This window comes from Orbicella franksi, chromosome 1 (assembly GCF_964199315.1).
Source record: "Orbicella franksi chromosome 1, jaOrbFran1.1, whole genome shotgun sequence".
Lineage (NCBI taxonomy): Eukaryota > Metazoa > Cnidaria > Anthozoa > Scleractinia > Merulinidae > Orbicella > Orbicella franksi.
The window spans coordinates 6536062-6551345 of NC_138145.1; the positions used below are offsets into that span (position 1 = coordinate 6536062).

The following is a 15284-nucleotide window of genomic DNA, read 5'->3' on the forward strand; positions in this document are numbered from 1 at the left end:
CGTTCAGTCACAAATCGCCATCTGGTCTCTAAAGCGCATGCGTCACCTGTGCATGCGTACAGCACATAGAATTTACAAAAGTTGTCGTCGTGAAAAGTTAGCACGGATTCCATGATTTCTAGGGCGATGAAATCACATACAAACGAACACACCTTTCCTGGTAGACCAACACTAAAGGACGTTAAGCGTTTTCGGAACGGGTCGGTCTGCAAGCCTACGAGAGATCAATTTATGAACGAACATTTTGAGTGAATTTATCAAAAATCATGTTATACCAAAGGAGCTATCAACCGGAGCTATCAACTCTTCAACTTGATAAAAAGTATCTTCAGAAGCGTCGTCGTATTTTTAGACGTGATCGTGAACCAAGTAGAACCCCAGTACGAACTCAAGAACGTCAAATTAAAAATGCTCTGAGAAACTTCGAAAAATATAATACTATAAAGTTAAAATCTCGAACTAAACGATATTCTCTCATTATTTCCTTGTAACAGAGTTATGTGTCTTTACGAGAGTGAAACCCATGTAGCGAATTATTGAACATTTAGCTGAAAGAAACTAATGTGTGCTGACCCCAGCAAAACAATTCTTGGTTTACACTGTCACGCAATCCTGACGCAATAAAAAAATTATTCCCGAAAACCATTTAGTGGATAAGTCAAGAAATTGTGATGTTATAGCAGATTAATAAAGATGACCCTACTCTAATTTTTAAGTCTGTGCTTTTTCCCAAACCTCAGATATTCGTCGAAATATTTTATACAAATTTACAGAGCCCAGTTTGGAGCCGCCATGTTGGTGTACCTCCGCAGTATACCAACATTGCGGCCGGAAAATAGTGTAAACATCTGGAACTTACTTTGGCTATCTAGGCGACTGATTAACTGTACTGAACAAACAAGCATTTACATAATACTTTAACTTCCTAATACTTTAACCGCTGAATGGGCTATAAATCACGAGATAAGTATACGTTTTTCGACAAGCGCGTTCGTAGCTCTATGCCACGCACCGTCATAACTCTGATATTCAAAATGTCTCTATTGCTTGAGAAACGCAAAACAAAAACAACAACAACGACAAAGGCTAAGGAAAATAGACTGAAACGTTTGTAGGCTGATATAAAGACCTTGCTCATTTCACGTCCTAAAGGCCTGCAAAGGAGTGATAAGCTATTAATCGATTTCAAGAAATGCAATCAAAGGCAGAATAGTTTGAGCACATCGATTCGATTGCATTTCGTGCGACTTCAAATGCAGAACATTTAGCTCAATTGCAATATAGCTAGTGCTTCTCGGTATAACGACTGCCTGGGTACACGCAGCAAAGCGTCTAGTTTTTTGGGGGTTAACTGCATTTTTTATCAGTGATAGAGACAACTTCCTGTGGACAGAGCTCAGCAAATTTTAGAGTTCGGATAGTTAACGGTCAAATTTCCCAAAGAGGATGGTGGCCTTGGCAGATTGCAATATACAAAGGTAAATAGCCATTTTTTTTTTTCTTACCTGGCCCATGAATCGTGAAGGAGGGTGAGGGATTGGAGAGAAAGAAATCATCCTAGCTGAATATATAATATATATAATATTTGTTTACCCTCATTTTCTCTTGGCAATGTTTATAGCACAAGGGCTAGAGGGGCCGAGCAAACAACTGAAACAAATAATTCAAATTGAACATAACATTTTAAGAATGCCAACTGGCCGGAGGCAAACCAGTTGGCTATTTACAAGCGAGACCGAGGATTTGAACTCGGGGCTACCGAGAAACAAATCCAGGTAGTGGTCAGAGCGGGACTCGAACCAGGGACCGCTGGATTGCGAGCCCGACACGCTGAGTACTCGGCCACGCTGCCTCCTAGGACTTGGATGAACTTTACAGACCTCTTACCTTTGTGAAATAAGTGAGAGGATGACAATAATTATATGTGAATCTTTGATACATCCACCTCCCTCTTTCCTTTTTTGTTTCTTTTATCTTTTTTCAGTCCCTAACTTTCGTTGCGGTGGTGCCCTTATATCTCGTCGCTGGGTACTGACAGCAGCTCACTGTTTCTATCATGGTGGATCTTTTATGAGTAACACAGATCTGTAAGTGTTTATTTTTGCAGCATTTGGTCAGGTGATCGATAGTTTCTAAATCTTTAGCTATTTCACACCAGTGCCATGTAAGATTGAGATTTAATGACGACTCAGTTGAATATTGCAAAAATTAGAAGGTTTTGTACGGAAGCGAGGAACCTTTGCCCTCCAGAAACCTTTTCCGTTATTAATCACTACGAAATGAAGTTGCCGGCATATAACTATGAGAGATATAACGAGGGGTTAAATATTAGAAAAAATGGAAAATTCCAGAATTTTAAACCGAAAGACGAAGATTTTAACGCCCTTTGAAAACTTGCCTCTTCCCTTGCAAATCCTGCTAATTTTTTTAACACATCCATAAGAATTCCTCTTTTCGAGGATATAAACCTAAAAATTTGCATTTCAGCTCATTTAAATGTTCTTTACATTCCTGATAACATTATGCATCACCAGTGACAAACGGAGCACCATAACCATAGGAGTAGAACCTTCGGGCCGCCGAAGCCGCTATTATTTATGGTAAAGCAACTGTAATAATTTCCCTTTAAGTATAGCACTATGGCTGTTAATTAAAATAATAGTAGTTCTAAACTAGCATTACAACTATCCAATACTGTAGAAATAACTGCAAACCACAAAGCGCACATGAGCTATGCATGGGCACATATTGCTCATATTAACTAGTAAACACTTTTGATACTGTTATGTTTTTCAGTTACCAAATTAAAGCTGGTGATCACAACCTGTCTGTTAATGAAACTTCCCAACAGGATATTTCTCCGGAACAGATTTTTGTGCACCCAAGATTTAAACAGAAGGGTTCGCCGCATTTTGATGGTGATTTAGCTCTTGTCAAACTTAGCCAGGATGTGGAACTTGGTGACTTTGTTCGAACAGTATGTCTCCCAGAAAGGAATGAAGGAGATCTGGCAATTCCTAACGAAAGAGGTACAGTGGCAGGATGGGGAGTGACAAGACCGTTAAAACGTGATGAGCGAGGGAGCCTTAATGACGTGTCGAAGGTTCTTCGTCATGCCACCTTCACAATTAGAAGCGACCAGCTTTGCATAAATAAATCGGTAATTCAATTCAACTCAACGACAGCATTTTGCGCTGGGGACGGAAAAAACGATAGCGACTCCTGTCACGGAGATAGTGGGGGAGCTTTTGTTCGAGAACTCAGGAATTCTAAATGGGTCGTGATTGGAGTTGTCAGCTGGGGAAATGGCTGCGCACAAAAAGATCAGTATGGATACTACACCAGAGTGCATCCGTTCCTTGACTGGATTAAGGAAACTATGGAAACAGAAGACAGTGAGTACTATATTTTAGAAATTACTTTTTAAATAGGGTTTTACTTGAACACGAATCACTGGTCTTGGAATCTCTACACTTTTGACCATGTTTTATTCATTTTTTTTTTCTTTCTTAAACTTTCAAACTTTCAATTTTCCTATCCTTTGACTTCGATTTCCTGACTAATCTATTCCTCAATTTTGTGGACCTAGAGGCTCTATAAAAATATGACACCCAAACAGGGCTCCTGCATCCAAACCATAATATGCTAAAAGCTGTAAATTATATATATTGTTATTGACAATAGGACATGTACATACTATATAAGTTCAGTTTCGGCAGTATCCCAAGATACGAGTTTACAAAGGAAACGAGTCAAATGAGAGATACCTGGCGTGTGATGTTTTAAGGAAAAATTTAAACAGAAGTCAATGGTGTCGTCAACCAATACAGTTAAGCATAAAAATTATATGTAAAAATATCAGACAATCATTTCATTCACAAAGATTAATCCCACATGTTTTATACAGTACCTTCGTACCCGTTAACGGCCTGACACTCAATCATCTTCCAAAGGCCGTCATCATTATGTCAGCTCTCGCACAGTCAGTTAAATCGTACCAAGCTTATAATACTGATACCCTCGTTGTTTACATTTTTATTGTTAGGAATTCGATACCAGAACTGCGCTCGTACTAATCGCCAACCCAACGTTTGCACGACGCAAACGTTGAAGGCAAAGGAGGCAGTGTGGCCGAGTGGTCAGGACTCGCACTCCAGCGGTCGACCCGGGTTTGAGTCCCGCTCTGGCCTCTACCTGGATTTGTTGCTGCTTAGCCCCGGGTTCAAATCCTCGGCCACGCTTGTAAATAGCCAACTGGTTTGCCTCCGGCAAGTTGGGATTCTTAACAATGTTATGTTCCATTTGAATTATTTGTTTCAGTTGTTTGCTCGGCCCCATTAGCACTTGTACTATAAACATTGTCCAGGGTAAAATAAAGGTTACATTTTTGTATTTTATTTTTTTCCTATTCTCAAAACCCTTTCATTTCGTATCGCTACACAGCCTCTTGGGGGCAGGAAGAGATGGTGTGATGTGGCAGAATGCCAGTCGTCAGAAGTTCTTCTTAGAGTAGTAATACATCTTCTAAAATTCCAGATCCTGGCTGAATCGACTACAGTTAAAAGACAATGGTTAAAAAACAATGACTGGTTTAAGTACGCCATTTATATTAGTATGAACACGTAATCCTCTGAAAGTGGTAAAAGTTCAATTGAGACCTTACACTACTGTAAAATGATATTAAAATCGTTTATAGATCGTGTAAGAGAACACCTGAACAATGACAACTCCTCCGTGAAGACACACATTTCAAAGTGCCAAAGCAAAGTCCACAAAGGCATCGAAATCAAGACCATTGTACTAGAAAACGACCCCGCAAATCTACGACTGTTGGAAACGTTTTACATACGAAACTACAAACCTGCCCTCAACTCCCGAGAGGAATGTAGCGAATTCGCGGACCTTTTATTCGACACTCGCTCATTAGATCATATCATTCGTTTTTATTCATATTTGTATCTTATTATTTATCTCATGCATTTTACCCCCAACATTCTTTCGCTCTTCACACGTTTTTAATTTACATCTGTATATAAGCCTTACGCGGAAATTTTTTTCTTATCCCTGATGATGCCGTAGATCGGCGAAAGCTTGGAGTTTTTAAACGATTTTAATATCATTTTACAGTAGTGTAAGGCCTCAATTGAACTTTTACCACTTTCATTTAAAATGCTACTGAAGGACACCATCCAACGATTACATAATCCTCTGTTTTTCTTCACTTGAAAATCGATAAATCACTAGTTTTGTAGTTATTTTGGTAGCAACTACAGTTCCCCAACTTTATATTGCCTGTTATTTATTCTTTTTCGTAAAGTGTAACTAATATTCGTCTTCTTCTGAAGGTTCTACATGTGGTCCACCCGCCGTTCCTCGTGGCTCAACCATAATTCATCCACCGAAGCAAGAAAAGTACGAAAAAGGCAGCGTGGTGCTGTTTGCTTGTAAACAGGGTTTTTATCTGGTTGGAAAACCTATAATAAAATGCCTTGGAAGCAGCTGGACACAACGGCAATTCAGATGTGTGGGTATGATTGTATGCTCAGCGTTCTTTCCAACTGTGTTATTGAAAATGTTTTATTTGACAATTATTCCACTCGCGCTCATTGGATATGAGATGATAGACAGCCAACGAGGCGCGCCAAGTTGGCTATCCACTTAATAAATAGATTCCATGTTGCCGAGCCTCTGTTCAGTTATAGATCACAGATGACGTCAAAATGTGGTGAGAACAAAAAGTGGCACACGAGGCGACAGTCGAGTGTGTCACTGATGCTCTTACGACAATGTTTCCCAATGTTTCTCAATGTTTCCCGAGACGAAGTCTCGGGAAACATTGAGATTCTCGGGAAACAAATTCACTATTCCCCTCGAGACCAATCATTAAGTGTTAATTATTACACGCACCATACCTTTCGTCGTCTTAGCTTAGCCCATCAATTTAAAGATCTATATCATTTAGCCACAATCATTTCAATACTTTACCCCTTCTAGTTGAATTAGCCACACCCCTTACTTAGGTATGTAGGAATAGGGCATTTTCTATTTACTTTTAGTCCAATTCTTATTTTTTCAAGTATTTTCGCTGTTAAACTTAGGGCGTTACGAATAAAGCTTAAGCAGTTGCCTAAAAAAAAAAAATGCAGTACTCGATGCCGGTGCAGTAACCAATTTGAAGCTGGCCGATTTCGAAGTTCGTAATTTTTCCCAGAGGCGACGAAGAGAGGCAAGTGATTATTTTTCAACCTCGTATATTAGAACGATGGGAACTTCTGTGATATATCTTTTCCCCGCACTTCAAGTGTAGTACAAATCTATATTTCATACATTTCACCTTTTTATTGTCATTTTGATGATGTTTCATTCTTTTGCAGGGTTTTGCCCAGCTCTACGTCAAATTTCGAATGGTCGAGTTATTGACACTAGCAGTAGTATTGACCAGGCTTCCGTGGAATTTCGCTGTAATGAAAATTTTCGATTGGTCGGTAGATCAAGGCTGGAATGCATTGATGGAAGGTGGAACGGGAAGCTGCCGTTTTGTGAGAGTAAGTTGATTGTCACTACGGAGTATAGCATTTATCAAAATCTTCCAAGGTGTCGAACTTGGTTGGCGATAAATGCTACTTAACACTTGGCTTTATTCTCCATTATATGCATGATAGCACTTCCCAGCAGTCATACTTTGACAGATCAATACTACCACACTTTATCAAGAGATGTTACAATATTGGTATCACAAAAATGCGCCCAATTACAGTGAAACGAGTTGTGACATCTTCGAGGCATAAAATTTGCCATAACGACCATTTAACCGGTAAAACACCTTTAATTTTAGTTACAAGTGCTTATAATTAAAAAATGGCTGGTAAAACCCTTTTTTATTATTATCGAAATGTGACAACCATATGAGAAAATATATATTAAATTCATATATCTGAACTGAGCAACCAAACCATCAGAGAGCCCCAGTTGTGTTGTTGATCTTAAAGGTTCGTTTTGCTTTGCTGCCAATTTGAATACTATAGGGAAACAAAAATTTTAAAAAAAGGTTTCCAGTTTTGAGACGTATTCGCATGGGGACCCTTCTAGATTTTCATTTCAAGGTGGGGAGGAATAAGCACTATATGATTCGTCCCAAGGCAAGCAGTGAGTTTTGTTTTCAGAAGACGTTATTTCTTTCCTCGGGCAGAACCTAAACTGACGGCTTCTCAGTATATACAAAGCAATAACTAAAAGTTTAGCTTTGCGCTCGTAAGCTGTTTCACCATGGTGTGGAGACCCATATTTTCGTCATGTGCAAGTCGATGATTCAAGGTGTTGTCTCCCTAGGGAGCTAATGTCTCTTGTTCTCCTAAGGGAGCTCTACAGTTTTGCGGCGTTTCAGTGCACGTGTTTTCAATTTGTCCATTGGAAAACTTTCAGATCGAAATAACATAAACTGCAATAGCTATCCATAGAACTTATAGGTATTAGCTAACTGAATAAATAGTGCTATACTTCTTTTTGTCTCTTTCCATCTCCAGCAACACTATGCTCGAAACCTACCATTCCGAGAAACTCGTACATCATTTATCCTCCAACAACTCAAGTCAACTACACTCATGGGACTCACGTTTTTCTGGCCTGTCGCGATGGATATTACCTAAAGGGGTCGCCAATCATGGTTTGTAACCAGACTATGTGGCTTAAGAGGGAATTCAGTTGCATTGGTACGTTTTAATGGAGATTGAAATCTCTACTTTGTGCAAAAAAAAAAACAATAGCCATTTAAGAAATGAACTGACTACCAATGGCATTCATGACTACCTGTGTATATACAACATGTTTACAGATTGAAATTTTTCTCCTGGTATTATTAATTATAGCTTCCTGCCCCGTCATTGCCTCAATAAAGAATGGTATTATCACACACGCTACCCTGAGGGAAGGTGGTGAGGTTGAAATAAAGTGCCGAGCTGACTACACCTTGGTCGGACCATCAAAACTTAGATGCATAGGGGGGAAATGGAATGACAGTCTACCATTGTGTAAAGGTTTGCAAGAGAACAATTTTGATGAAATGAATTCCGAGTAAGAAAAAGGCAGTGATTTGGATAAGTCTGATTGTTTTTTGTCGCTTATTTCGTAGCTTTTGTTTGTTTATTTGTTTGTTAAAGTTTGCTCCCATTAACATCCCAGACTTAAACTTTTTCATCAAAAGTTAGCTGCACTTTTCGAACCAACTCAGAGACGTCAGCAAACGGAGATCGTAACATGGGGAAACACATTTATTTTTTTCACTGAGAATTGCTTATTTATCTAGAAGTCAAAAATACGGAATCTTCAATTTATGGACGGTACGGTGTTGGAAAGTAAATTACCATATGGCAAAGTAGACTAGAGGTAAATCCGAGAGCTCTGGTTAGTCCTTTCTGGACCAGAAACGGTCACAGATCATGTTTTTTTGTGCGTTTGCCATATAAAAAGCTTCCTGCTAACCTAGCTCGAGCCGTGCTTGGAAATATACGCCCTCGGTCCTTTTTGTACGGAGCTCATTGCGCTCGGTCCGTACTGCTACGACCTGGGACCAATATTCCCCAGGAGGCCCTCGTGGTTAATATTCAGCAAAAATTTAACGTCAAAATTTCAGGTTGCAAGAAGTAAAAACCCCAAATCAAGATCCCCTTGAACTTGAGATCAGTTGGTAATTGGGTGTTAGTGCCTAGTTACATTGCAGTTGTTACCGTTGGTATAAGTTAAGACTGGCTTGGATTAACCCTTCTGTTTGAACAGAGCCTTGCCCAGACCCTGGCCTTCCCTATCAAGGAAACAGGGTTGGTGATGACTTTCGTCATGACAAAACAGTTATGTTCACGTGTCCTAGAGATTACCGTATGGAGGGTGTGCGAACAATAACGTGCTCAGACGGTCGCTGGAGCAATGAAACACCAAGTTGTAAAGGTTAGTTTTATTTTCTATTTGACCGTGTTAATAGGCTTTCTAATTAAAGTGAAACGAAAACTAAAGTAATCACATCTGGTCGACGACATTAAACTCAAAAAAGCAATGGGTACAAAGTTCCGGGACCTGAACAAAAAGGAAAAAAAGGTAAAATTAGCACATTGAACTTAACACGACTTCGACATTGAACTGGTTTGACTTTTTAGACTGTTCACAGCCCTCTGTTTTCTGTTATTTTCATTCGATCGTTGAACGCGCAGATAGAATCGCGAGAGAACTGGACTCCAGCGCAAAACGGAAGACTTGATCGGGTAGGGAGAGGAGACCGAGAAGAGTAGAGGGGCTGTAGACATCTTTGGAAAAGAGTGAATTCCCCTTTTCTCCAGAAAAGGACAATTCCCATTAGTTGAAAGGTGACAAAAGTGTCATCACCTTGACAACAGCCGATCATGATTAAGTCCAGGCGCGTTTTGCGGCTTGCAGCAGTTGTCATCACTGACACGCGTCTTGATTCGTAATGGAGGTTTGAGGAAAGTCTAATGAACCAACTCTACGCAACCGCAAAAGAAATGCAAATGGTGCGAATGTTGTCGTTCTCATTGTTTCGCCAACCAAAAGCATCATGAGATTTTAAAAGAACAAATAGAAGAGATGGAAGAGGATTCCTTCCATCGTTTTGTCAACAAAGGACGACGTGCTTCTGCTGATTGGAGAAGTGAAATACATGTACAGGCCTGTTTTCGGAAGACAGCGGAAGACTTTGTTGATGCACTTGAAATTCCAAAACATGTTATAGAACGAAGATTCCTCGTTAAACAATTGTGTCACGCTCATTGTAGTTGAAGAGTGTCACACCGTGTAACACCTTCGGAATAAATTTTCCGCAGATATGCGAGACGTCTTGCCAAGATTCCCCAAGTGAACAGCAAAAGCACAAGCGCATATCCTACAAAAATCAGAAAGCCCGCATGATTTCGGCTTTCTCCCTCTTTCAGCAGCGTTTTTTTTGTTGTTGTCGTTGTTTTTTTTTTTTGGAGCCGCAGTTGACGAAGTCGTCTGAGACGACATTCTTAACACCCAAATGCAAGTACGTGTTGTTGTTTGCAAACTGATACTTGTAATCAATTAGACATGAAATTTACCGCTCAAATTTTATTGGTCCGATTTAATTAATTTGTCAAGGGTTGGAGCTGTTAGTAGCAAGGCGATGATGGGGGAGGAGCCTAATAAGTCCACTTTTTTCTAAAGATGTCTACAGTCTTTCTATTCTTCTTGCTCGCTTCGTCCGCAAACCCCAACCCCACTCCCGCTTGATTTGCGCTCGCATCTCTCGCTTATTCTTCCGCGTGCGTAAATAGAGAAGCTGTGAACAGTCTAGACTTTCTCGTCTACCCTTACCTCAATGTTCAGATCCCGTAGCCCCAGACAATGGAATTACAGGCGGTGATGATTTCAGACCTGTTAAATCAGCAACCTTTAGATGTAACGAGAATTATGAATTAGCTTGAAGGAGAAGCCTTTTAACACGAAAAAGTTTGTAAATCAATCGCCAAACAGCTCGTGACAAGCTTTCTTGTGTTCTCCCAATATTCCGCGTGAGTTTATTGCGCTGGTAAACCCATAGATAGAGTGGTCTAAGTTTATGGATGCCTTTTTTGCGAAGCCTACCATACATGCTTTTCCTTACAATTACGTTTCGCTTTGCTGTCGGCGGATTCGTGCGGACTAAGTGCAGTGAAAACTACACCATGGTGGGAAGCGGCAAACTTACTTGTCTCAAAAGCAAGAAGTGGAATGGAGAAATACCGAAGTGCTCAGGTTAATCTTTCGTTACAAGTACAATCTCAACTGTGCAATTTCTTTTAACCCCTCTCATCCCAGAAATCAGTCCAAGGGTGGACTGCCCTTTGCTGAATTTAACCATTTACGATTTTGTCGATATTTAATTGAAAACATAATAATAATAACTTTATTTAAGTGTCAGGGTAGGTATTTAGCTTACAGAAGCTAATTGGGGACACTACTACGTTACAATGGCTTAAGATTTAAAATGTACAGTTAAGAATACGAAATTAAGAATTAATTGGGTACATTAGACTACTTTACAATATATTAAAATTTACATTATACAATTAAAAAAAAATGCGATAATTTGCTATACTGAAGATTAGGATGAATAAATAAGGATAAATAATTTAAAAACTGTTTCTAAAATTACAAATACAATATAATACAAGAGAGAAATAAAAATTGATGTTTAAGTGAGTAGTTCAAGAATTAAGAAGTGCATATAAGACAGTTTGAACACGCATCCTCGATTAGAGCATTGAGGTCTTAGTCTCTAATATTCTTTCTAAAGTTACCGATGGTCAGTCTATTTTTGTCAATTGCGCTCAGTTTTGACCAGAGGTAAGGACCAAGGTATCTAATGGAGTGTTTTCCATAACGAACTGAAGAGAAACGAGACAGATCGAAGTCAGCGTTTCTAAGAGAATAGCCCTTGTTTCATCTGAAATTTGTCTGTATGCTATTTGGGATGGCATGTATTTGTTCAAGGAACTTGATATAACCATGACAACCGTATTTTGATCAGCATGTTTTTCAAATTGTGAACGATTGTGCTTTTAATCTAAGTAAGTTTATTCTGATGCTCTTTTATATACACGTAATAGTCTTTTCGTACTCTGGTTAATTTTCATGTTTCACAGCATCCTGCCCTGATCCCGGTCATCCAAAAAATGGACAAACCATCGGAAGAGTTTTTAGACATACCTCAGTTGTCGAGTTTGAATGTTTGGGAGATCGTTTGTTACAAGGTTCCTCTCAGGCAAAATGCAACAATGGACAGTGGAACCAAGCATTGCCAACATGCCGAGGTAACTGATTAACCAATGATAACTAAATATACTTTCCTTTTCCCTCCAATATATGAACTTCTTTTGAATTTATTTACTTAAGAACCTGGTCATAAAAGGCGTCCAGACCCAGTGCTCCGTTACTCCCTGCTCAATAGCGCACCTTATACAATTTTGATCTGGAGTTTGAGTTAGAATTCCAAGTTAGAGCTAACATTGCAAGGCAGACATTTTTGGTCTAATTTCACGCGAAAGAAAACTGTTCCAAAATTCTAGGAAAGAATATGCGCTTTTAAAAGTATTTAAACCGTTTGGTAGCCAGTCCATTGATAATTATCAGAATTCGTGCACTTGCATTCAGTGATCCACTGCACGTCCTTCTTTACGTTTTCCCGTCTATATCTTTTTGTATGTTTATGTATGTGTTTCTTTTGACTTTGTCCTGGCGGAGCTCTACAAGTGGATGATTCGATATAAACTCTTTCTTTAGCCTATCACAGCAAGTTAATCAGTTTCTCGCGGCCTGAGTACAGTAATGTGTCCTCTGATTTATCTGTTAGATTTCGTGCGCCTGCGTAATTAATTTGGCTTTGATTCTGCCATCAGTTCTATCTAGATGTAGAATGTCTCGCTGCTGGAGTTTTAGAAGCTCATGTTAGCGTTATTTCAATATTTAAGATTGTGGCACAGGGCTTCCTCTTGGAATGGAAAGTAGAAAGATCCCAGATGCATTCATCAAAGCTTCCAGTCATAGAGGTAAACATACAGCTCACCATGGCCAACTTGGTGGAGGCAACTATTGGTGCTCAGAGGAGGGATATGCTGATTTTATTCAGATTTACTTACCAAAAAAGTACAAGATTACTGGAGCAAGAATTCATCTCAAAAGCGAATACAAGATCAAAGGTATAATCTTGAAAGGCCATATTTTCAAACAGTGGTGGAATTTCCATTATGAAGAGGCATAATTTGCTTTATCATTTGTAGAAAACAGAAACTACATAATTCTTAAATGAGAACGACATAAATATAAACGAGAAAAAAGCGAATAAAAAAAACACGACCAAACATGCTCGATTTTTCGAACTTTTACACGTCTAAACAGCGTTGCTTAGTCACTAGTCTTAAACGCAAACTCGTGCTCTATACAATAGTTAAATAAACACGATAAATGAGAATAGCATATAACAAATCAACTTTATTACAATATAGGACCTGGCGTATCGTATTCGTCAACAGAGAGAGAAGAAGGAAGGAAAAGGGAGAGGCAGGGAGTAGTGAAGAGAAATGGAGTTAATGTTAGTTGTAATCGAATGCTGCAAGTTGTTTATCTTTGTAAAATCAATCCATTTTAGAGACATTGCAGAGAACAGAATTTTCACTTCTAATATTTGTATTTGGTTTTATCTGACAGCCACCTTATAATGAAGACGAGGAACAAATAAAACCAATACATCCTTTTATTACTCAGTCTGTACGAATCAGAGTGTTAAAAAATATAAAGGAATCGATTTGTCTAAGAGCCGAAGTCTATGGCTGTGGAATTCCCAAAGGTAAGAGTCTATAATCTATTGACGAAGACAAAGACTTGTATATATGACCCTGAGGCCTTCTTTATCCTACGATCGCTTTACCAACTTTGATGGAAGTGCGACAAAGCAATTAGGAGATGTTGTGGAAATTTCAACATCGGAAGACTACTCGCTTTCACATTTGAGATATTTTGAGAGTACACACTGTTACATACATAACTCCTCTCCTGGGTAAGCAATCCTTCCTTACAAACTATTTAACTTTTTTTCTAACAAGTCAAGCCTTGACGCTCGGATCAACTAGGCTCATTGCATGTCTTACTTTTCGTAGTTTGTATCATGCGAGGCTCTGCTGTTCTTATCAAGGAAAACGGTAGATATCAGCCTAGATTTGTAGGAGAATACATCGATGTGGAGAATAACCGTCTGGAAGTCTTTCTTCCCGGGAAAAAAAGGAGCATGATAATGAATAGGGAACACATGATTCTAGATGAGAAACCAAGCGTCTATGACTTAGCTATTGGAACCTTAGTCCTTGGAGAGGATGTAACTTCACCAGGCCAAATTAGAGAGGGCAAAATAGAACGAATAGCAAACTCAGTTTGTACCATAAAAAGTAACGATGAAATTTGGAAGAGTGATTTTAACAAGATTCGTATCGTCAAAATATCAGATTTTTGCTCATGATAAATAATTTGTATTAATGCCACTGTGCCCAGGCTAACGGCAGGACTACTCGATGGCAAAATGTACAGATTTATGAAGTCTGTTGTCACTGTGTATAGACATGTTAGCGAAAACACGATAGCGACAACATTAAAGATAAAGGTATTACAACCAATAATTATATCTAAAATGTAGAAAAACTTGGCACATTTGTATCTTATCAAAGACTGATAAACAGCCACTGAACAATGTTGATTTCTGCTCTTGATAAATATGTTGTAACAGAATCGCTGTGCCCAGGCTAACGACAGGACACCTTGATGGCAAAATATAAGGATTGGTAAACTCTTTTATCACTATGTATAAACATGTTAACGAAGAAACGATCGCGACAACTTAAACAAGAAAATTAAAAGGAGAATGATATCTAAAAAGGAGAAAAATTGGCCAATGAGTATTTTCGAGAGCGGTTGCCATGGCAAGGTACAGCAAACATTCCCCTCCCTTCTCCCTCCCTCAAAAGATCGACGAACAGTTGTAGCATCCTAGGGGGATGCTTGCTTTTTGAATGATTTCCAGCGCCATGCAATCTTAATGGTATATTATAATCAGCCTCGTTTGTGACTTCTTTCCAACACAGAGAACCTAAACGTACGGATCACAGAGCTACAGTTGAGAATTTTGAGCCATATGTGTAAAGGTCATTTTTTCATAAAGTGTTCTGTGTATTTTATCTATCGTGCTCGTTGCATAACTAACCAATTGCAAGTGCTCACGCTTCACTATGTTGTCATGTCGTTTCCCCTCTACTCCTCTCCTCTTTTTGGAAAGACGTGCTAGCTTTGGTGGTCCCCAGGCTGGATAGCAGGCAGTCTTTCATCAATATCCACACTATTTTTAGCAGTTTTTAGTGAAATTTGAAAACGCAGCTTTATTTCTACGGTTAGGCCTACCCTCCACACTTATCTGTCACGAAAACGGAGCTTTTCGAAGACGCCCTTCAAACCGGAGGACTTGAAAACACCCGCCTAAGGTTTTAGTCTTCCGCCATAGGCATAGTATCTCATACCCAATCGAGCTGAATTTCAATCGAACTCAATCAAACTCAATCGAACTCGCACAAATAAAATTGATTTAGTTCAGTTGTCTGATTACGATTAGGTTTGATTTGTTCGACTGGTCCGGAAATCGAACTCACAAAAAATTCGGTGTCACTCGATTTCGTTTGACTGCCGAACTCAATCCACGCACGGATTGGGTTCGATTGAGTGAGTTCGGTTGTTTGATTGAC

General features: G+C 39.2%; 1 protein-coding gene across 2 annotated transcripts in view; it reads left to right on the forward strand.

Annotated features, from left to right (window-relative positions):
• LOC145463661 (uncharacterized) overlaps positions 1–15284 on the forward strand; it is a 21537-nt gene extending 6253 nt beyond the window's left edge. Inside the window, exons 3-14 of one of the 2 annotated variants that reach the window (XM_081447469.1) lie at positions 1368–1478; positions 1985–2087; positions 2797–3395; positions 5346–5528; positions 6375–6545; positions 7524–7709; positions 7866–8033; positions 8773–8940; positions 11649–11816; positions 12474–12757; positions 13210–13348; positions 13659–15284. In XM_081447469.1, the coding sequence (XP_081303595.1) occupies positions 1368–1478; positions 1985–2087; positions 2797–3395; positions 5346–5528; positions 6375–6545; positions 7524–7709; positions 7866–8033; positions 8773–8940; positions 11649–11816; positions 12474–12757; positions 13210–13348; positions 13659–14014 (2636 nt within the window). In that variant the 3' untranslated portion in view covers positions 14015–15284. Of the gene's footprint in view, positions 1–1367; positions 1479–1984; positions 2088–2796; positions 3396–5345; positions 5529–6374; positions 6546–7523; positions 7710–7865; positions 8034–8772; positions 8941–11648; positions 11817–12473; positions 12758–13007; positions 13349–13658 lie in introns of those variants that run through there. The other variant, XM_081447539.1, reaches the window with a different exon arrangement.